The sequence below is a fragment of the Heterocephalus glaber genome, unplaced genomic scaffold, assembly GCF_053883595.1.
Source record: "Heterocephalus glaber isolate CG9 unplaced genomic scaffold, H.glaber_assembly_v1.0 deba00000943, whole genome shotgun sequence".
Classification (NCBI taxonomy): Eukaryota; Metazoa; Chordata; class Mammalia; order Rodentia; family Bathyergidae; genus Heterocephalus; species Heterocephalus glaber.
Window position 1 is genome coordinate 3,605,944 of NW_028258175.1, and position 23,532 is coordinate 3,629,475.

Consider the following 23,532-nt stretch of genomic DNA (forward strand, 5'->3'; position numbering starts at 1 on the left):
CTATCTTTGTGTGGTAGCAGACTTTTTTGATTATGATACCATTTTAGGAAGTTTTGAATTTGAGAACTGTGAGTCCTCCAACTCTCTTTGCTTTTTAAATAACATTTTGATTATTCACAGTACCTTATAGTTCTATGAATTTGGGAATAAGCTTTCCCATTTCTACAAAAATGTAGGACTGTTGGGATTATATTGATTCCATAGTTCAATTTGGTTATATTGTCATCTTAAAACTATTAAGTCTTTCAAATCCATGAACAAGAGGATGTTTTTCCATTTTCCACTTTATGTATCTTATTTAATACCTTTTAGCAATGCTATGTAGTTCTCCATATATAAGTTTTTCATCTACTTAGCTAAATTTATTCTTAGTATTTTAATCTTCTGAATGGTATTGTAATGGCATTGCATTGTACTGTAGTTTCTTTTTGGGTTATTCATTGCTAGTGTATTAAAAGACAGCTGGAGTTTTTGAGAAGTGCAACTTTACTAAGTCCATTTATTAGCTCTAGTAACTTTGTACATTTACAAATTTGAGGGACTTATTATGTGTAGTATCACATTGCTTGTGGGTAGAGAGAGTTTTACTTTTCCCAATTTATTTCTTTTTCTTACCCAGTTGATCTGGCCAGAACCTCTCCTACAATGTAGAATCAGCAGTGGTAAAAGCAGACACTTTGCCTGGTGCCCGATCTAGGATAGAAAGCTGAAGGTCTTTCATGATTGAGAATGAGGAGGCTCACTTCTTTTTAGCATTGCACAATACTCCATTGTCTGATTCATTTTTAAGCTAAAATATTTGCTTTGCAGGGAATATATTTATGATGAGGAGTGAAGTATTATTTTGATATGGTTTCTAGTTTTCTTTTCTTTTTTTTTTAAAAGATAATAACCCAAATTTATTATTAGATTTCATTAGAAACATCAACGGGGAATGAAATGTTGTAAATAAAAAAGTAGGCAAAAAATAGTGATATAAAGCAAATAAATAGACATGCAAGTGTGTCTCCTGGAAGAAGAATCCGTGGTTGAAAAGACACCTGCCTGGGTGATGCTGGTGGGCACTGCTCAGTGGTCAACCCTGGGAGCCGAATGAATGAATGGCCATCAGCAGAGGATGCGGGACAGCTGTGCTCCACCCCCATGACGGTGCCAACACTGAGGAGGAGCAGTGTGCAGGGATCCCAGCCTGGTGTTACTGCTTGAAGAAGACCTGCCGGAAACATTTACACCGAATGGTTCCAGTTCCACCCTCTCTACTCCACCAGGGACAAAAAGCACGTGGTCAGCTTGGGATGAGAGGACGGGGGGGATTGCAGCGCCACTAGAGACGCTCCCAGGTGATGCGTGAGAGTGTTCTGCACCGCCTCTGGGTGGGAGGTTTCACAAAGACTGCTGTCCCCTCGCACTGTCTCTGCACTGCATACTGCACTTTGGGTTGAGTTCGGTATCTGTGCTTAAGTAGCTATCCATGTGCACTTGAAAGTTACGACCTGCTGTGAATCCTCCACTCCTGGCCACCCAGGGGTTATCAGCTGAAACTTTTGTATCCTTTAAAGAAAATTATGTTGGACATTTTGGGATCATCTCCATAGTCCCTATTGGAATTGAAAGGCAATTGAAGTCAACCCAGGAAAGAAAATCATCCTCAAATCCATCCGATCTCTAAGTGCTGACATGAGCACTGCCTTGAGAGAGAATGGACCCTTTGGATGGGAAAGCACACTTCTCCCTGTGCCTGCTGCATCTTAAGCATCTACACATTTGCCGAATTAAAACTTCTGATTCATCAAACTCTAACATCACAGGCAGCTTTTCTGGTTTCTCGTTGCTCTTTCTCAGGAGCACACAGATAGATGTGTTCCACCGTGAAAGGAAGGGGCCCCGGGGCCGTCTCATCAGAGGGCGCGGTTTTATGACCCTAGCACTGCGACCTCACTTCCTTGGCAACAGGTCCAAACAGAACTCGGAACCCTGGAGTCACTGGGCACCACAGTCCAGCGACGGCTGCCTGACAGTCACTTGGCTGGAGAGAGTCAGCAGCGATCAGATCATGCTGTGCTGCTTTCCCGGGCCCTGAGGCCGCAGCAGGACCCCGCACAGGGAAAGCACTTGGGTGTGAGTGAGAGGATGGATGGCTAAGTCCCCGTGCTTCGGGCCACTCACCAGGAACTGCCTGGCCTTCAGGGGCAGCACAGGGCGGGTCTCCCCAGACCCGGAGACCTGGGGACCTGAGATGAGCGGGAGCCCAGGGCAGATCTCCCTGGACCTGGGCTCCAGACTCTCGGGGCCACCGAGTCCAGGACAGGTCCAGTCAGGCCCGGCCACCACTGTGAGTCCCCTGTGTAACTCCCGCCCGGCTTCCTCACTTTGTGGAGGGTGAGGGACGGGGTCGGGAGGGAGGCTCCTCCTGGGCAGGGGCAGGTGTGGGAGGCTGTGAGCCGGGGCCCTGGCCTGTGTCCCCAGGACAGGGCTGAGAGGAGGAGAAGGGCCGTGCCCAGTGATGAGCCGCAGCCCACAGGGCCTTCTCCTGTCCTCTGGGGTAGAAGCCTGAGACAGAGCTGTTTGTGTTTCAGGAGCACAAGGTTACCCGAGGCAGAAACAGCACAAACTGGGGTCAGGCAGAGCCTTGTGCTTGCTGCCGGCTGCCGGGCACCGTCCCCACAGAGCTGCACACAGGATACTGTGTCACTTCCATCCTGTCACGGCTTTATTCTGCCATGTCACCTCAGGGCAACTCCTGGGCAGGGCCCATGTGGTACCCACAGGGGCTATGGGACCTGCAAAGGTGGCAGTGAGCACAGCTGGGCAGCCTCTCAGGACCAGGAAGTGGGCCTGACTTTTTCTGAGCCGTTAACAGACACTAGGGACAGGCTGGCCTCGCAGGAGGCCTGGAGCCAGGCTGAGCCTCGGTTTCTCTCTCCACCACAGGACCTGAGGGTGGGTGGGCTCTTCATGCCCCAGGCCATGACCTCTCCTTGTTAAAGAGCCATGAATTGGTAGCATTTCTGTGTGTCCCTTCTGAATTTACCTTCTAACACGCATCGCTTTTCTGCCGGGCCCACTTGTGCCCCTTCTGGTACGAGCCATGATGGCGACTTGCCGAGTGGTCTGGGCTTCGGCCTCCAGCCCTCCTGATGGCCTGGGTGGGCCTCAGTTCCATGTCTCCCCTCTGTTCTGTCACAGATTGGGGCCCAATGGGAGGAGAGCCGGGCAGAGGACTGCATGGTGAGCACGGCACTGGCAGGCATGCAGCCGTCCCCCGAGGGAGGCCCCGGAATGGGACTTCCTGCACAGCCACCCCATCCAAGTGGACTCCCACCTGGACCCCTCTGGGACCTGGATTCTTGCCCTGCAGGAGGGGATGGTGCTAAGGTGAGGTCTGTCGTCAGCACCCAGGAGCAGTTGGCCACTGTGGACCCAAGTCCTTGGAAGGTATGAGGCCTGCCTCAGCCTGCTCACAACTCTGAGCAGCAGGGCACTGAGAAAATCGGGCTCTCGGCATCACTGCGGGGCAGAACTGGGGTCTCCAGGGCAGTGCTGACCCGGGCCTGCTGGATTCCCTTCCATCCCTGGCCAGTTGTGCTTTGCCCCACTGAGCCCTGCACAGGGGAAGGCTGTCCATTCCCTGTAAAGGAGACCGCAGAGTGACTCGGCAGGCCTCTGGTCTTCCCAGAGCAGGAGTCTGTGGGGATGTGAAGGGCCCAGGCCCACTGACATCAGGGAAGAGCAGGTGGGGTCCCCATTCCATGGACGTATGTGAAGACACACTGTTTGCAGACCTTTCCCAGGGCTCGGCTGTGATCGCCAGTAGCCAGAGCAGATGCAACCCCTGCCCTCTGGGCCCTCAGTGCTGTTTGGGGTCCTCAGTCACCCTGGACAGCTGAGTAAGCATTCCTTGCACTGCAGTAGATGGCACTTTCCCGGCCTCCCTAGATGTGGAGCCACAGCAGTGCAAGAGGAGCCCAGGAGCGGCACAGACACCGGGCAGCACAGCGCTGCAGAGCTGAAGCCTGAGGAGAGGTGGGCGGGACAGATGCCCACTGCCCCCCCCCGTCTCAGATTGTTACAGAGCAGTGGCCCTGTGCCCTTGAGTGTAACACGCAGACACCAGACTCTGTCCTCATGCAGCTGACAGTGGGGACGGGTGGGCAGATGGTGTATTGGGCTGCCCTGAACAAGGCAGAGGCAGTTGCACCACAGAGCACGGAGCCTCCTGTTAGGCTCTTGGGCTGCCTGGGCCAGCACTGCCCCACTGGGCATGGAGAGGGTGGGGCTGGAGCATGCGCAGCCAGGCCAGGAGGCCTACTTGGCCATCTCCGTGTGTTCCCTGGGGAGGCAGCACGGGAGGAAAGGCCAGGCCTCTCACTCTGCCTCCTACCTGTCTTTCCGGTCCTCCTTTTTTGTCCTCCACTTCTTGGTGCAGCTGCACTCCCAGGAGGATCCACCAGCTGAACTCCTGCCCCAGCTGGAGCAAGCTGAGCCCACTGAGGCACAGCCCACAGGCGAGGAGGACGGGGTGTGGGCCTGTGGGCATGAGGGGAGGGCTGGGCCTTTAGACACAGAGACAGCTTCCGGGTGCTGGGGTGACCTGGGATCACTGAGACCTCAGCCGTCACGGTCTGGGAGGACTTCCTGGGGAGGCTTTGTGCGCAGAGCTGTCTGATGGGCAGTGGGGAGGTTTTGCCCTGGGAGGGAACATGGTCAGTTGGTGACTTTTTCTTCTCTTGGAACTGCAGGACCAGCTGCAGCCCAAGCTGAAGTCCCATATGTGGAGCCCGAGCCAGCTCCACCTGCAGCTTCCTGCCCAGCGCTGGGACCACAGCCAGAGTCTGTGGCAGCCCCTTCACCTGCTGCAGTGCTGGGGCACCTGGTGGCTGCACGGCAGTCAGTGTCACCTCCTGAGCTCCACCTGGCGCCAGCTCCTGGCCCCCTCCCACTGTTCCCCTCACTTACGCTGGCTCACGTTTTGGGATTTACACTTGCCCTTATTTATTGGATTTATATAAATAATAGAAGTAGCTTTTAATAAAACTTAAAATTTTGATGTTTAAAAGGGTCAGCGCGGTGCCCTGAAGTGCCTTCTCCCTGTGTGCGCCCATCCGCAGAGCACTGTGCTTGATGGCTCCTGCCCACACCCCTGGCCACTGCTCCTCTCGTGTCCCCACGGGTACCTGGCCTGCAGGGTTCACATCAGCGCAGTCGGACTTGCCTTTGGCCACACAGTCGTAGGAGGGGCTGATGAATCTTGCACTATGCAGAAGGGGAAACCCTAGAAAGATCCCGGCCATTTTTCATTGGCTTCTTCGGTAGGTAATCCAGGTTGTGTTGCCAGACAGGATGTATTTATCACAGTAAGATAATGTGTGCAATCTGAATGAAGGACAGGCGAAGGGCACGGTCGCAGGAAACCCACTGGGCCGTGGCCTCCCCTAGGTGCCCCCTCCCTGTCTGCATCTCGGAGTTCAGGCTGTGTCTTCCCTGCTGGGGGTGGGGGGGTGCGCCAGGCCTCAGCTCTCCTGCCATCTCATTACGTGCGTGGGGACCTGGCCTGTCAAGCTCAACTCCACACATTCAGGGCCCCAGTGACACGGTTGGCTCAGCAGCCTCTGTCCTCCGGGTTCCAGGGTCCCTGGTGTCTGTGTCATCATTGCTGCATTTAGGGTGGAAGCCTGGCAGCGGAGACTCCGGTCATAGGCACAGGAGCGGGGCCAGCGATGGGCTCCTTCTGCCGAGTCTGCAGGGCAGAGCACGCCATCCTGGCCGAGCTCCAGGTGACCTCCCGGACATCAGCTCTGCAGGTCTTTGGGCTCACCTGGGGACAGTCTGCTCTGGCTGCTGTCTGTCTCTGCTCAGAGGGCAGAGGGACAGGATAGCACAGCCCCAGCCTCCCTACTTGGAGATGGACAAACATTCTCTCCATCTCTATTAAATGCTACTTTTAAAATATGAAACCACAGAGCATCCTGGACAGCAGAGGCTGGAGGTTCCTGGGGCTGTATGGCCCAGCCCTGCCCATGGACTGAGGTCTTTACAAATCAGTAAAACTTATTTTCGGTACTGGGGATTAAATTCAGGACCTTCTCACTGAGCCACATCAGCAGCCCATTTAATGTGTGATTGTGATTGTCAGAGTCTTCTCATTAAGTCACTGTCACCCAGCCTGGGCCTCCCAGAGTGCTGGGTAGCAGAGCTGCACCACCTCACCTGGCTTCACTGAGCCTGAGCAGCTCTGAAAATTGAATGGATCCCGATGGCTGGGTGTCCACCATTAACCCTTGGGTCAGCTCAGCATGTCTGGCTAGGGCTATGGGCTCCACCAGAGGGGGTGCTGCTCCCTGAGAGGCCAGTGAGTCGCTGCCTCGTGCCAGGTGAGTGATGTCATTCTGGGGGGGTGACCACAGGCTGAGACCTGACCTCCCTCCCACACTGCCCTGGTGTGTGCAATCCCCAAGTGCTCTCCTCCTCTCTGCAGGCTGAGCTGGGCAGAGAGCAGGGTGAGTCTGTCCCTGGGTGACCTCACTCCTGGGGCCCCAAATCCTGCACCAGGCTGCAAGCTGCACACAGCCCCATGCCGGAGCTGCGCCTGCAAAGCTGCAGGAACCATCTTTCCGGTGTCCATGCACAGCTGCAGCTCCTGACTGCACCAGACTGTCCTGGAATCCCTCCCTGACCGCACACATGCACCCTATCCTGGCCAGATGCTGCTGGGCCCTCACACTGTGCTCCACTGCCCACTGCACCGGCCACAAAGAAAGGATCATCCAGACAGAGCTGGTCCTTGACCTGGCAACGTCAGGGGACAGGGACTGTGTGCTTCATAGAAGTGACTTTGAGAGCAATCCACGGTTTACAGATTTCCCCACAAAGCCCCAGGTGGGGCCTGATTTGCATTCCACGCTTTAAATGTACCGACCTCACCATGAATGTAACCACTATGCACTGATGAAATAACACAGCGAATTATAAGCAATAAGAGGAAATGAGGCCCTGACGGCAAAACCAAAACAGAGGGAAGTGAAGCGAAACTCTTCAGGGCCACGCGGCCCTCCAGCTGCCAGTCGGGGTGCGGCAAGTGAGGTGAGCCCGGGAACCAAGCGGCAACCTCGGAAGCCAAGCGCGTCTGCTGGGATCTCTGTGGCCAAGCTTGGGACGACAGCGATGCGAAATGTCAGCGCCCTTTGCTCTTTGCACAGCCTGGTGCAAACACCTGGGGAGCTTGCTGGGCACAGGCTGCCCAGCAACCCCAGAAGCAGCTCACGCAGCCTTGGGGGAGACAGCGAGCCCACACTCCCAATACCCGGCACAGAAAGCGAGCACCGACTCAGGCGAGTGTTCTGAGGCCGCACTCTGCACACACTGCCTTGGTCCGCTGCTCAGGGCCCTGACGCCTCTGTCCCAGCTTCCTTCTGGGTGCTGGGACCGGCTCAGCTTCTAGTTTTCTTAATAAAATTATTGATTAATTCACTCTTCTTTGAACTAATATGCATTTCCTCTATCATTTGCTACATTTATCTCTGTATTTGCTTCGATTTTTACACTCTCTATTTGCTTCTATTGATCTGTTTTTATTTATGTGTTACAAGCATAATATTTTAATTTCCGAAGCTTTACCATATTTCTATACATTTGATAGCATTAACCTTTAAAATTTTTACTTCTTTTTAAATGTTCTTAGCTATTTTAATTTTTAATGTAAACTTTAATATCAATTTATTTGGTTCAAATAGCAAGCCTGTTGGCACATTTTAACGAAATCATATTGAATGTGTATAATAATTTAGAGAGCATTAACAATTTATAGCACTAGTCTAACAATTCAAGGGAAAAATACACCTTTCCATTTGCTCATGCCATAGTTTGTTTGCTATACTATTTAAAATTCCCTTCATGCATATCATGCAACATGATTTTTAAAAATTTGTTTCTAAAACAATTTAATTATCTTTCATGAGAAAATATTTAATATTTCTTGATTTTGAGATTTAGAAGAGTCAGTACATCAGGCTGTTATTCTTGGACGAGATACTTAGGAAATACTAGAATCGGTCTTTATATTCAAGTCTGACACTGACGTCTGTTTCTTCATCACAATGTTACATCACATGGTTGAGGGAGGTAGATTCAGATCCATTGAATCCATCAACCTTTTCCCAAAAGGGCTGAAACACTCACCCATTATTTGTATGTAGAACTGGACGTTTGGGGTTTAAATAGTAGAAGTAAAAGTGCAAATAGTTCTTCTCCACTTCTTCAGGAATTTTGTTTAAACCGCCAGTTAAGGTCCTGCTCATCCAAATCCCACACTCACAGGGAGTCCTACTTCTACGTCAGCACTGAAGGCCTGGGAGGAGGAACACCTCCCACTGGTAGGGAGAAAGGAAGAGTCGAGGGAGGAGATGATCTTTGAGCTGGGCACCCAAGATGAGAGGAAGTGCAGTGAGTGGTGCAGTGTGGGACATTGTGCACCCTAAGATTCTAGGTAAAGTTAGATTTTGACCCTCAAATGGTAGTATTTGCACTACCAGGAACATGAGTCAGTATGAAGGACACGAGAAACTATAAAATGAACAGAGTAAATTTTTTGATGGCAAATTTTACTGGAAATATATAAAGTTACATTTTCTCAAATGCGTATCAAATGTTTATGGGGTTTGTGTGCTGAAGTTTTTTAAAAAACACAGCAAAAATATTTTGCTCTATACTCAGTTCAATATGTGGGGTTAGAGTTAAGGATTTTATTATTTTTGGTGTTTGTTTTGGTAGAGAGGGCTGAATTCAAGGAGTGCTGAGCTATATCCTCAAGCTTTTAGGAAATTGTTTTATTTTTAGACAAGATCTTACTGAGTTAGTCAGGCTGACCTCCAACTTATGATCTTCCTAGCTTGCAGGAATTCATCACTGAGCCCAGCTGAGTTATTCCCTTTTAATACCTTTCAATTATTCTAAATTTGATATAATGATATCCCTTTCATGAGCAATAAAGACAAAGCTAGTTTTCTTTTTGTTCTGTTTTTGTCTGATCAATAATTTTTAAAATAACTACTGTTAAAGTGAACTTATTTTAATATAAAAATGACATGTTTTGAATACAAAGTAAAATTCACATACATTTGTAAGTGAAGCAAATATATAAAGTATTTCTCCACTTCGTGAGACCCTTTAAACCATACTTTCATAATGCTGAGGATATAGGTTTAGTCTTTAAGCATTTAGGGGATCATTGATGTATAAAGTTCTGATGGTAAAGTAACTAAGGTTAGTATTTTGGTACATTTCCTCTTTGTGTATTATCTCTGCATTTGTGTGCCTCTGCATTGTTACCATTAAATTGCCAATCTTAATTTTTAATATAGCAATGCACCTAATATTATCAAACACTTTTATTTTTTAAGTTTTTCAATAATTTAAAAATCATATATTTATAAGAATGAGAGACTGAACTTTTCATGCACTTTTCTCAATGTGGGGTATTTTGTTTTTAAAGACAAGGCTTTTGGGCTAGTACCATGCTGTTTTTATCACAGTAGCTCTGTGATATAATTTCAAGACAGAGATTATGATACCCCCTGCCTTGACTTTGTTGCCCAGAACTGTTTTTGCTATTCTAGGTCTCTTCTGGCTCCAAATGAATTTTAGGATTGTTTTCACTAGTTCTGTGAGGTATGCTAATGGTGGTTTGATTGGGATTGCATTAAATCTGTACAGCAACTTTGGAAGTGTGGCCATTTTCACTACTTTGGTTTCATCCAACCCATGAGGAAGGGATGTCTTTCTGATATTTTCTTTGATCTCCTTTTTCACAGTACTTTAATTTTCAACATAAAGATCTTTTACTTCTTTTGTTGATTGATTCCTAAGTATTTCATCTTTTTCAATGCTATTATGAGAGCTGTTGTTTCCCTAATTTCTCTCTCAGTGAGTTTGTTATTGGTCCACAGGAAGGCTACTGATTTTTGAGTGTTGACTTTGTATCCAGCAATGCTACTGAATTTGGTTATTAAATCTAGAAGTCTTTTGGTAGACTTTTAGGGTCTTCCATGTAGAGTATCATGTTATCTGCAAGTGATGATAATTTAATTTCTTTCTTTCTTAATCTTATTTCTTTTATTTCTCTTATCTAATTGCTCTGGCTAATGTTTCCAGAACTATATTGAACAGGAGTGGTGACAGTGGACATACTTGTCTTATTCCTGATTTTAGTGTGAAAGCTTTAGTTTCTTGACCACTTAGTATGATGTTGGCTGTTGCTTTGTCACAGATGGCTTCTATCAAATTGAGATAAAGACCATCTATTTCAATTTTCTGTAGGGTGTTTTTTTTTTTTTATCATGAATGGGTGTTGTACTTTGTCAAATCCTTTTTCTGCATCTATTAAGATGATCATGTGGTTTCTGTCCTTGGCTCTGTTAATATGGTGTATTACATTTATTGATTTGCATGTGTTGAACCATTCCTGCATCCCTGGGATGAATCCTACTTGGTTATGGTGTATTACCTTCTTGATGATTTACTGCATTGTTTGCCAGGATCTTATTGAGGATTTTTACACCTATGATCATTAGGGAGATTAGCTTGTAAGTTTCTTTTTTGTTGATTTCTTCTCTGGCTTTGGTATCAGGGTAATGCTTTCTTTCAGGAATGATTTTGGAAGAATTGCTTCCCTTTATATTTCATTAAAGAGTTTGAAGAGAACTGGCATTAGATCTTCTCTAAATTTTTTGTGGAATTCAGCAATCAGGGCCTGGGCTTTTCTTTGTTGGTAAGTTTTTAATTGTATTTTCTTTTTTTAAAATTTATATATATATATATTTATTGGTACATTTTATGTATAAAATACATTTACATTTATCATTGGGTGTTTGCACCAGAACATGTTCTATCTTAGTTCTTATTTTTTCTCCCATTACCTGTCCACCCTTCACCCCCTCCAACTTTCCCTATTGACCCAGAGTTTGATTCCATTTTTTTTTCTTTCTCTGAGTCTATGGAGATAATCATATGGTTTTTGTCCTTGGCTTTATTGATATAGTGTATTACATTGATTGATTTGCGTATATTGAACCATCCCTGCATCCCTAGGATGAATCCCACTTGATCAGGGTGTATGATCTTCTTGATGATCTTCTGCATTCTGTTTGCCATTATCTTATTAAGGATTTTTGCATCTATGTTCATTAGTGAGATTGGCCTATAGTTCTCTTTTTCAGTTGGGTCTTTCTCTGCTTTGGGGATCAAGGTGATGCTTGCTTCCAGGAATGAATTTGGGAGTACTGCTTCCCTTTCAATTTCATTGAAGAGTTTAAACAGTAGTGGCAGCAGTTCCTCTCTAAATGTCTTGTAGAATTCAGCAGTGAAGCCATCAGAGCCAGGGCTTTTCTTTGTTGATAAGTTTTTAATTGCATTTTCAATTTCATTGGTTGATATTGGGTTGTTCAGAATTTTTAGGTCTTCTTCGTTCAACTTTGGTAATTCATATGTATCTAGGAATCTGTCCATTTCTTCTGTGTTGTCCATCTTATTGGCGTATAGTTTCTGGAAGTAGGTATTGATGATCCTCTGGATTTCTGCTGAGTCTGTTGTAATTTCACCCTTGTCATTCCTAATTGCATGGATTTGGGCCTTCTGACAAGATTGGCTAAAGGTTTGTCAGTTTTTTTGATTCTTTCAAAGAACCAACTCTTGGCTTCATTGATTTTTTTGTATCGTTCTCTTAGTCTCCATTGCATTGATTTCTCCTCTGATCTTTATAATTTCCTCCCTTGTATGAGCTTTGGGTTTGTCCTGCTCTTCTTTTTCTAGAAGCTTGAGGTTCAGCATCAGGTTGTTTAATTGGGCTCGTTCCATTTTCCTAATATGCGTATTCACTGCTATGAATTTCCCTCGTAAGACTGCTTTCATTGTGTCCCATAGATTCTGATATGTTGTATTGTCATTGTCATTTAATTGAAGGAACTGTCTGATTTCTTCTTTAATTTCCTCTGTGACCCATTGGTTACTCAGAAGTGTGTTGTTCAATTTCCACATGTTTATGAAATTTTTTGAGTTTCTTTTGCTATGGATCTCCAATTTCATCGCACTATGGTCTGATAATATACAGGGGATAACTTCAGTTCCTTTGCACTTACTTAAACACGTTCTATGTGTGAGTATGTGGTCTATTTCTGAGAATGACCCATGTGCAGCTGAGAAGAATGTGTATTCTGATTTTGTGGGGTGATTTTTTTTCTTTCTCATAATTTTTATTTTCCCTTCTTCCCTTTCCTCTTCCCCTCCCACCATCCCCAAACCCTTGGACCTTTTCCTATTTCATATTATCAGTTATTCATTTTAATCATTTTCATCCTTATTCACATTTTCAATTTCTCACACTAGAGAAACTATTCGGTATTTACACATGTGTGTCCTATTTATTTCACTTAAGAGTATAGCCTCACTATGCATCCATTTAGCTATAAATGTCTCTAGTTTCTCATTCTTTATGGCTGAGCAATACTCCATTTTATTAAAAAAACACATCTTTATCCAGTTTCCAGTCAGTGGGCACTTGGACTGTTTCCAAGCTTTAGCTATTACAAACTGCAGCTATAAACATAGGTGTACATATATAGCTGTGGTATGATTCTTTTAATTCTTTGGGGAAGATACCCAGCAGGGCAATAGCTGGATCAAATGGGACCTCTAGTCTTAGTTCTTTGAGCTATCTCCATACTGATTTCCACAGTGATTGCACCAATCTACATTCCCACCAACAAGGGAGAAGGGTTCCTTTCTCTCCACACCCCTGCCAGCATTTGTTATTGGTTGATTTCTTGATAGCATCCATTCTTTGTGGGGTGAGGTGGAATTTCAGTGTTGTTTTCACCTGCATCTCTTGAATGACTAGTGATGTTGAACATTTTTCATATATTTATTTGTTGTTTTTACTTCTTTGTCTGACAAATGTCTGTTCATTTTGGATGCCCATTTTTGAATTGGGTCTTTGAATTTGGGGGGGGTCTGATTTTTTTTCAGTTCTTTATATATTCTTGATAGTAGACCTTTGTCTGAGGTACAGCTGCTAAAAATTTCTTCCCACATTGTAGGTTGTCTCTTAGCTCTGTTGGTAATTTCTCTTGTAGTGCAGAAGCTTCTTAATATGATGAGATCCCAGTTGTTGATTCTTTGTGCTAGCTCCTGTGCTACTGAAGATTTGTTCATAAAGTCTTTTCCTATGCCAATGTCATCAAGAGTTCTACCTAACTTATCTTCCAGCAAGTTTAGTGTTTCTGTCTTAATATTTAGATCTTTAATCCACTTCAATCTTAGTTTAGTGCCTGGTGATAGGTATGGGTCTAGTTTTCATCTTTGGCAGGTTGAAATCCAGTTTTTACAACACCATTTATTTAAAAGGCTATCTTTCCTCCAGTGAGGGTGTTTGGCTCCTTTGTGAAAGATGAGGTAGCTGAGTATGTTTGGAGTTGTTTCTGTATCTTCTAATCTATTCCATTGATCCTTGGGTCTGTTTCTTGGTCAGTACCATGCTGTTTTTTTTTAAATCACAGTAGCTTTGTAATATAGTTTCAAGTTGGGGATAGTGATACCCCCAACCATGTCTCTGTTGCCTACAATTGATTTTTCTATTCTAGGTTTCTTCTGTTTCCAAATGAATTTTTGGATTGTTTTCTCTAGTTCTGTGAAGTATATTGTTGGAATTTCAATTGGCATTACATTGAATCTATATAGTAGTTTTGGAAGTATGGCCATTTTCACTATATTGGTTCTTCCTACCCAGGAACAAGGGACATCTTTCCATTTTCTTATATCCTCTTCAATCTCCTTCTTCAGAGTGCTGTAGTTTCCAGTGTAGAGCTCTTTTGCTTCCTTTGTTAGGTTGATTCCTAGATATTTCATTTTTTTAGATGCTATTGTAAAAGGAATTATTTCCCAAATTTCTCTCTCAATGAGTCTGCTATTTGCATATAAGAAGGCTATTGTTTTTTGAGTGTTGACCTTGTATCCAGCTACTCTATTGAATCTGTCAATTAGGTCTAGAAGGCTTTTGACTGAGTTTTTTGGATCTTCTATGTAAAGTATATCATCAGCAAACAATGACAGTTTCACTTCTTCCTTTTCTATCTTTATTCCTTTTATTTCTTTCTCTTTTCTAATTGCTATGCCTAATGTTTCCAGAACAATGTTGAACAGGAGTGGTGATAGTGGGCATCCTTGTCTTGTTCCTGATTTTAGCATGAAAGTTTTCAGTTTTTGACCATTTAGTATGATGTTGGCTGTTGGCTTTTCATAGATAGCCTTAATCAAGTTGAGATAAAGACCTTCTATTCCAATTTTCTGTAGCGTTTTTATCATGAATGGGTGTTCGATTTTGTCAAATGCTTTTTCTGCATCTATTGAGATGATCATGTAGTTTTTGTCCTTGACTCTGTTAATATAGTGTATTGCATTTATTGATTTATGGATGTTGACTCATCCTTGCATCCCTGGGATAAATCCAACTTGGTCAGGGTGTATGATCTTCTTGATGACACTCTGTATTCTGTTTGCCAATATCTTATTGAGGATTTTTGCATCTATGTTCATTAGGGAGATTGGTCTGTAGCTCTCTTTTTGGGTTGGGTCTTTCCCTGGTTTGGGGATCAAAGTAACACTTGCTTCCAGGAATGAGTTTGGAAGTATTGCTTCCCTTTCAATTTCTTTGATGAGTTTAAAAAGTAATGGTGATAGTTCTTCTTGAAATGTCTTGTAGAATTCAGCAGCGAACCCATCAGGACCTGGGCTTTTCTTTGTTGGTAAGTTTTTTATTACATTTTCAATTTCACTCATTGTTATTGAGGTGTTTAGAATTTCTATATCTTCTTCATTTAATTTTGGCAATTCCTATGTATCTAGGAATCTGCCCATTTCTTCTGTGTTTTCCATCTTATTAGAGTACAGGTTCTCAAAATAGGTATTGATGATTCTCTGAATGTCTGCTGGATTTGTTGTGGCTTCACCTTTTTCATTCTTAATTGCATGGATTTGAGCCTTTTCTTTCCTTTTTTTGATAAGGTTGGCTAAAGGTTTATTGATTTTATTTATTCTTTCAAAAAACCAACTCTTTGATTCATTGATTTTTTTTGTATCATTCTCTTAGTCTCCACTGCATTGATTTCTGCTCAGATCTTTATAATTTCCTTTCTTGTAGGAGCTTTGGGTTTGTTATGCTCTTCTTTTTCTACTAGCTTGAGGTTCTGCATTAGGTTATTTAACCTAGTTCTCTCTGTTGTCCTAATATGGGCATTCACTGCTCTGAATTTCCCACGTAGAACTGCTTTCATTGTGTCCCACAGATTCCTGAATATTGTACTGGCATTATCATTTACTTGTAGAAACTGTCTGATTTCTTCTTTAATTTCCTCTATCACCCATTGGTTGTTCAGGAGGGTGTTGTTCAATTTCCGTGTGTTTGTGGGAGTTTTGTGGTTTCTTATGTTATTGGTCTCCAATTGTATTGCACTATGGTCTGATAATATACAGGGGATAACTTTGATTCTTTTACATTTACTTAGATATGTCCTATGAGCTAGCATGTGATCTATTTTGGGGAATGACCCGTGTGCAACTGAAAAGAATGTGTATTCTGATTTTGTGGGGTGGAACACTCTGTAAACATCTATTAAGTCCATTTGTTCAATAGCTTGGTTCAGTTCTAGAATTTCATTGTTAATTTTTTTTCTAGTTGATCTGTCTTTTTGTGATAGAGGGGTGTTGAGGTCCCCCACTACAATTGTATTAGTGCTTATTTGGTTTTTCATGTCCATTAATATTTGTTTTGTATAGTTGGGGGCATTCATATTTGGTGCATATATATTTAGGTTTGTCATCTCTTCCTCTTGGATTGTTCCCTTCATAAGGATGTAGTGACCATCTTTGTCTCTCTGAATTAGTTTTGGTTTGAAATCTACTTTGTCTGCAAATAAGATTGCTACACCTGCTTTTTTCCGGGTTCCTGTTGTGTGGAGAACTGTTTTCCATTCTTTTACTTTGAGTCTATGGATTTCCTTTTGAGTTAGGTGTGTTTCTTGTATACAGCATATTGCTGGGTTTTGCTTCTTAATCCATTCTGTCAGTCTATTTCTTTTGATTGGTGAATTGAGGCCATTAACATTGATAGTTATAATTGAGAGATATTGACTCATCCTTGTCATGATGTTTTACTGTTGTTGGCTCTTTTATTTCTTATTTTCCCCCTTTTTGTTTTAGTGTCTTGCCTTGCATGGTGCCTGCTCTCTGCTGAGCCTCATGGAGTTGTGACCTTCATTGTCTTTTTCTAGGATATTGCTTAAAATTGTTTCAAGTGCTGGTTTGTTGTTCACGAAATTTCTCAGGTGTTCTTCATCATGAAAGTATCTAATTTCCCTACCTATTTTGAAAGATAATTTTGCCTGATACAACAGTCTAGGTTGGAAGTTATTTTCTTTTAGGGTTTGAAATACTTCACTCCAGGCTCTCCTTGATTTGAGGGTTTGTGTTCAGAAATCTGCCGTGATTCTGATGGGCTTTCTTTTGTAGGTGATTTGTTTCTTTTCTCTAACTGCCTGTAGAATTTTGTTTATCTGTTGGGTTTCTGGGATCTTGACAATTATATGTCTAGGCATAGATTTTTTTTGGTCATGGCTGGTTGGAATTCTATATGCCTCACTTATCTGTATGTCCAATTCTCTACCTCTGTCTGGGAAGTTTTCTACTATTACTTCTGTGAACAATTTTTTTATGTCAGTTGTACTTTCTCCTGTTTTTTCATGGACTCCTATAAGTCTTATGTTATTCTTTGCATCATCTAGCAGCTGTTGGATTGATTTCTCATGGTCCCTTACTATCTTTAAGAAATCTCTGTTTTCATGGTCCTTAACTGCAATCCTGTCTTCTATATCTGATATTCTGTCTTCAGATTCTCTTAGTCTGCTCTGCATGCTTTCAATGGAGTTTTTAATCTCCTGAATATCTGTTTGAGCCTGTTTCATGGATTCCATTTCTTTCTTACGTTGGGCGATCATGTTTTCCATTTCTTTCTCATGCTGGGCATTCATGGCTTCCAGCATGTTTATGATCTCATCTATTTTCTTGTCTGTTTCTGCTCTAGAGCCTCTAATCATGTCTTTCACTCTACTCACCATCTCTGTATTTATCTGGGAGATTATTTCTGCTTTGAATTTTTCTAGAGCCTCATGTATCTGCTTTGTTACTTCCTGTGCTATCAGTTCAGGGTGTCCAGGTGGTTGATTATCTGACTTTTCCACCTCATTTTCCCCAGAATTTCCTTTTTGTGGCATGGAAGCCTGCATTTGTGCCTTGCTTAAATGTCTTCTCATTTTTGTTTTTGGTACAGTCCTTGGTTTAATTCCTGGGTTGATATTTCAAAATTGCTTAATGTAGGTACCTTTGTTGCTTGTGTTTAAAACCCTTGTGGAATGATTGCTTTTCAGAGGTGTCTTCCAGATATAGCTTGTGTTTGGGTTTTGAGACTCTAATGACTCTGAGGCATTTTATTTTCCTTATACCAGGAAGGAAAACTGATTAGATCAATCACAACATGTTAGCCCAAATGACGTTGTCAGCAGTACCATAGTGTCAAGCACAACTTAGAAAATGATAATTTGTGGTAGTTATTAATCTATCACATTTAACTGTGTGAGTTAAATTAAAACCGAGGACCAACCCAACATAAGTTTATAATGAATAAACTCTTCAATATAGCATCTTTCCCCTTTGGGGTGGGGAGTTAAAAGGAGTTGGGGAGGGAGGGACAGGTAGAAAGATCAGGAAAGATTAGCGGTGAGGCCAGAAGACATAGGAAAATCACACAAACTCTAAGAAGTTGTTAAAGGCAAGATTAAAAGACAGAATGAAAGAACAAAGATGTGAATAGAATCATCTAACAGCAACAGGGAGGCTAGATACCGAATTTACTTTCCTTTAAACCTAATAATGAGAAGGAAAAAGAGAAGAAAAAACCAATAAGGGAGAAATCCGAATTCAGTGCAGAAAGGAACAAATGGGGAGATGAGGAGCAATGTGGGACAGCGAGAGAATGAGTGAGAGAGAGAAAGAAAAGATAAAAGAAAGAAAAGAAAGAAAAGTATAACTTTGAAGAGTAGAGAGAAAGTAAAAATTAAGAATTGAAAATAGGAGACAAAAATTTTTTTTTTCTTTTTTGCAAATAGCACTAGAAATTATGGGCCTCCTTCAGGCTATGTCTCTGCTGTCACAGTAGACAATGTAGGAATCCGTGTGCATATACGAGTCAATGAGTCTCAGCAAGCCAACAGCAAACCAAGTACAGTGGTCTGATGTGTCTTTATTGTAGAGATTCTCTTTACTTTTCCGTTGAGCTTCAGTTTTCATCGAGGAGCCTGAGAAGCCCTTTCTGTTACTAACTTCTGCTCTATCTTGTGGCTCTCAGGACAAGGATCTTTATAATCTCCTGCGCCTCTGTAGTGTGGGATCAGGTAGCAGAAAAGCCAGAAGGTCAGAGGCTCAAAGGAGGCGGGGGGGGGGGGCACCTGGGCGTTGGAGGCGCCTGCGCAGCTAAGCGGACCTCATCATGTCGTGGGCGGGGCCCAGGACGGCTGCGGAGCTTCAAGCTGCTTGTCTTACCTGGCGGGTCGCAGCTTGGAGAGCGTCAGATCTTTAATTGTATTTTCAACTTCATTGACTGATATTGGGTTATTTAGAATTTTAGTATCTTCTTCATCCAGCTTCAGTGATTCGTATGAATCCAAGGATCCGTCCATTTCTTCTGTGTTTTCCATCTCAATAGAGCACAGGTTCTTAAACTAGGTATTCATCTGGATTTCCACAGGACCCATGGTTGGCTAAGGCTTCATCAATTTATTTAGTCTTTCAAAGAAACAACTCTTTGACTCATTGATTCTTTGTATTGTTTTCTTAGTCTCAGTTGCATTAATTTCTGCTCTGATATTTATAATTTCCTCCCTCGTGACAGCTTTGGGTTTGATGTGTTCTTCTTTTTCTAGGAGTTGAAGGTTCAACATTACGTTGTTTATTTGAGCGCATTCTGTTTTCCTGATGTAAGAGTTCACTGCTATACATTTCCCTCTTAGGACTGCTTTCATTGTGTCCCACAAGTTGTAATATGTTGTATCTGCATTAACATTTAATTGTAGATACTGTTAATTTCTTCTTTAATTTCATCTGTGACCCATTGGTTTTTAGGAGGGTGTTACTTAATTTCCATGTGTTTATGGACTGTCTGTGGTTTCTTTTGCTGCTGATTTCCATTTTCATTGCACTGTGGTCAGATAATATGCACGGGCTAATTTCAATTCCTTTGCATTTACCAAAGTATGTTTATGGTCTAGTATGTGGTCTATTTTGAAGAATGCCCCATTTGCAGCTGCCCAAAAGAATTAAAAGCATCCTACCACAATGATATATGCACACTCATGTTTATAGCAACACAGTTGTAATAGCTAAGTCTTAGAAACAACCCAAAGGCCCATCAACTGATGAGTAGATAAAAATATTTGTGTTTTCTAGGGGCCGGGGATTTAGCTCAATGGTTTCGCCACCTGTTGCACAGGCACAAGGACCCGAGTTCTATCTCCAGTACCAAAAAAAAAAATTTGTGTTTTTTAATAAACAATGGAGTACTACTCAGTCATAAAGAAGGATAAACTTGAGACATTTATAGCTAAATGGATGCACCTTGAGGCTATACTCTTAAGTGAAATAAATTGGACACACGTGTATAAATATTACATTATCTTTCTGATGTGAGAAACTGAAAGTGTAAATAAGGACCAAAATGTATAATAGGCAATGTGAAATAGGAAGAAATTGTTAAAAGAAAAGATAAACTAGGAAGGGGGGAGGGGAATAGAAAGAAATAAAAAGGACAAAATGAGGGCCGGGGATGTAGCTCAGTGGCTCTGCCGCCTGCCTTGCAAGTGCAAGGTCCCGAGTTTGATCCCCGCCACCAAAAAAAAAAAAAAAAAAGGAAAAGAAGAAGAAAAGAGGAATCCAGATATACCACGTATGAGTACAAATTCCATATGACGAAGGTGATCATTATGTATATCTAAATTGTATCAAGAAAATAAATTCAAAAAATAAAGACAAGCCCATGGAACATTTGTATGTGTTGTACAAGTCTATGGACACAATGCAACTAATAATGTTAACTCACTGGCCTTGCCTCCAAATCCAAGCTGTGGACAAGTGCATAAGTCAGGGGACCCGGGACGGCGAATGTGCAGTAGTTTATCTCTCTACTCTGGGGGAACCTTGCGATGGTTTGTCCCCACGAAACTCAAGCTGGGATTTAATTGCTCAGTGCAGCAGTGTGAGGAGCCGTGGCCTCACGGGAGGTGTCCAGGCCATGGGGATGGAGCCTGGTGTGTATGCAAAGGCCTCCTCCCGAGGGGGACTTTACCCAGGGGCCTGGATTGATTGCCATTGGACTGGGCCATTTTATGTGAAGTTACTCCTCTTGTTTTGCCTTTGGTGCTCACATCTGCTTCCCTTTCCACTTTTCCATGCTTCAGAAGGCCCTTACCAGAGTCAAGGAGATCTGAGCACCTAATTTTGGACTTTCAGCTTCCAGAACTATGTGCTAAGTAAACCTATTTTCTTTATAAATTATCCAGTCCCACATATTTTGTTACCCTAACAGAAAACAGACTAAGACAAGTATTGTAACAAGTGTGTCTGGAAGTAATGCCAACTTCCTGTAGGATAAGCTATAGAGACAGAGAAAATATAATAATATTAACAATAATAATAATAATAATAATAATACAACTGGCATTTATAAAGCACGCACCAACTACCAGGCATGATTCTAAACACCATACTGATGGATTTAATCATCACAATAACTAACTTCATGAGGTGCATTCTATAATTGTTGTCACTTAAATAGTTAGGGATTCAGAAGCACAGAGAGTTTAACCAATTTGCCGAAGGTTGCATAGCAAGTATAACAACACAACCAGGATTTGAATCCAGGTAGTCTATCTCCAGAGGTCGTGCTCTCTCACAGATCAAACTCTGAGACCATAAAATCTGACACAGGTGTCTGATATAGAAGACAGGAATGAAGGTGGAATGACAGGAGGGATATCTGGAGAAGATACAAAGAAGGACAGTTCCGTGTCTTATGTCAAGCAGCATGGAGTGGTAGGAGGATTTATCTCACTTTATGAGATGGGAAGCTGAGGCTCAAAGGGTTGCTTAGCTTTGGTTGCAAGGCAGGGCTCATGTTGAATGGAGCCTGTGTTCCTCTACAAGGCTCTCATAGGAGAGTGGCTGTAAGAGCTATGATAAAAGAAGCTTCTATGGACTTGAGGTTCACGTGTGTACATCTTTGAGTCAGGCATGTCCTTTTACACGCACACCTACAGAGTGTCTCCTAGGCTTGCACACGACAGGGAGACATTTGTCAGCAAAAATCACTCTCAGCCACTGAGTCTTTCTGCTGAGCACCAAACATACTGAAGAATTGCTTACCACTTGACTTTATTGACTCTAACCCCAAATCATCTTTCTTTAAATAGCCTGTTTTCACAGGTTGAGTGGAAAGAAGTGACACACTATTACAGAACAGCCAAGACAAACTGTGAAAGAGGTCGGCAACTGGAATGCAAGCCCTTCCTGAAGTTACAGATGTGGAATTAAACTTTACTTCCATCCTGCAAGGTAGGAAGACACCGGAAAGTGAGCTGTACCTGGGGAAATGAAGAAAAGATTCTCACCCAGTGTTCAGAAGAAAGCAGGAAGTGCCAGTGGAATCTATTACCATGCCAGGCGGGCATCTAGACATGTAAGAATAGTCACAGGCTCGATTTCTCTAGCATGGTCATCGCTGAGCTCTTTACCACATATAAATGTGCTGAACTCCTTTCACTTAGTTGCGAAGTTTCCACCTCTGAGCTGGAATGCAACGGTCGGTTAGCACCTGTGCTGCTGCTTCTAGCAGCTAAAATGTCCTCTTTAAAACATCTTCTCTTCTTCAGAAAACCGTTTGCCCGCTTGACAGTTGGTCAGACTCTACCACGATGCACTTGTCTTCGTGAACTGCCCTCCGCCCCAGCTCTGACCTTGTCGTTTGTCATCTCTCCATTTTACCTCTGCAATCCACCCACGTTGCTCTCTGCTCACTTCTTTCATTTGTCCAAAATTTTTTCTACCTCAGGACTTTGAGTGCCATGCTTCTATTTGAATCACTTGTCCCTTCTGCTTTTCACAAGACTGGCATTGCCTCATCCTTTGGTCCTCAAATATCACCAATTATCCCAAAGGGCTTCCCCACCTGTATCAGGGGAAGTAACATCCTTGCTCCCTCAACTCCAGTTACGCTCTATCATATTATCTGCTTAGTTTCTTTAGAGAACTTATGCTGAGGGCGAAGTCTTAGCTCAGTTGTAGAGCATGTTCTTAGCAGGCACAAGGTCCCAGTTCAAACACACACACACACACACACACACACACACACACACACACACACACACACAGAGAGAGAGAGAGAGACAGAGAGAAAGAGACAGAGACAGAGACAGGGAGACAGAGACAGAGAGACCGAGACAGAGACTTATGATGGCATGTTCATGGAACTCCAGCCTGGGCAACTTAATGAAATATTGTCTCAAAATAAAATAGCAAAACAGAAAAGGTTGGAGACATAGCGCAGTGGTGGAGTGCTTGCCTAGCATGTGTAAGTCCCTGGGTTCCAACCCCAGTACCACCAAAAAAGAAAAACAGCATGATAACCAAAGTGCTCTCCTTTTATGGGTTTACCTGCATAATGGCTGACTCTCCCATTAAACTCAAAGCTCTGAAAGAGCAACAGCCTTATTTTTCTTGTTTCTGTCCTAACACCCACCTGTGTTTAGCTTCTTGTAGACACTCATTTTAGCAAGATAGTGCTGAATGAATGAACCCATGGATGCATTAATAATACATACTTCCATCTGTTAGTTCAATCTTCCTTCTTCATGCTTAGTGTTGGCCCATTTTCTCTGCTTCAGTGCCCAGTAGGAGTCAAAAATATCTATGGAGAGAGTGTAAGAAAGAGGGAAATCTCTACAGAACTTGAATTAAAAGAACAGATTCTATCTTATTCCTGTTACCTAATTGCTGAGTATTTTAAAGAAAGCCAAGCTCTCAGAACATCAGTTTCCTGTCTTTATTAGAGAATTAATGCTTCTCAGTGAGGAAAGCATGCTTACGTAGAAAAACAGAACTACATTTCCCCAATACTCATAAAAATAGAATAACCAAAAAATAGTCATTGCTAGCAGCAAGCGTGTAGTGAAAAGGGTCTGCCTCAATGCTAGACAACTTTCAAAATGGCAGTGAGAAAAAGAAATAACATCCTGTGAACATATGACAGAGATTGAATCCTGAGAGTCTTCCCCAGAACAGTGCTTGGCAGAGCAGGAAAGAGAATCAGTAAAAGGCTCAATACAACCCAGGTGGAACTGCCATCCCAGCACAGCATCCTGGAAGCTACAGAACAACCTGCAGTTTTGT

At 43.1% G+C, this 23,532-nt stretch overlaps 1 protein-coding gene across 3 annotated transcripts; it reads left to right on the forward strand.

The window, feature by feature from the left end:
* The first annotated feature begins 1,974 nt into the window (after window positions 1-1,974).
* On the forward strand, window positions 1,975-5,062 carry LOC101701759 (uncharacterized). Of its 3 annotated transcripts, XR_015450407.1 has the most exons (6): window positions 1,975-2,118; window positions 3,187-3,228; window positions 3,359-3,435; window positions 3,937-4,023; window positions 4,427-4,505; window positions 4,740-5,062. XR_015450407.1 is itself a non-coding variant. In XM_021237499.2 (4 exons), the coding sequence occupies exons 1-4, from the start codon at window positions 2,135-2,137 to the stop codon at window positions 5,027-5,029; spliced, it is 816 nt and encodes a 271-aa protein (XP_021093158.1). In that variant the 5' UTR covers window positions 2,125-2,134; the 3' UTR covers window positions 5,030-5,062. The 3 variants fall into 3 exon arrangements, 2 of the variants coding, with proteins under 2 accessions (XP_021093158.1, XP_021093159.1); XM_021237499.2 differs by lacking the exons at window positions 1,975-2,118; window positions 3,937-4,023 and adding an exon at window positions 2,125-2,332 and having other exon boundaries at window positions 3,187-3,435; XM_021237500.2 differs by lacking the exons at window positions 1,975-2,118; window positions 3,937-4,023 and adding an exon at window positions 2,125-2,332 and having other exon boundaries at window positions 3,187-3,375.
* The last annotated feature ends 18,470 nt before the right edge of the window (window positions 5,063-23,532 follow it).

Excerpts from the sequence above, each read along its gene's own strand:
- LOC101701759 (XM_021237499.2), top strand. The coding sequence starts at position 2,135 with ATGGCTAAGTCCCCGTGCTTCGGGCCACTCACCAGGAACTGCCTGGCC. Across the intron at positions 2,333-3,186 it reads AGTCAGGCCCGGCCACCACT|ATTGGGGCCCAATGGGAGGA; the intron begins GTGAGTCCCCTG and ends GTTCTGTCACAG. Across the intron at positions 3,436-4,426 it reads TGGACCCAAGTCCTTGGAAG|CTGCACTCCCAGGAGGATCC; the intron begins GTATGAGGCCTG and ends TTCTTGGTGCAG.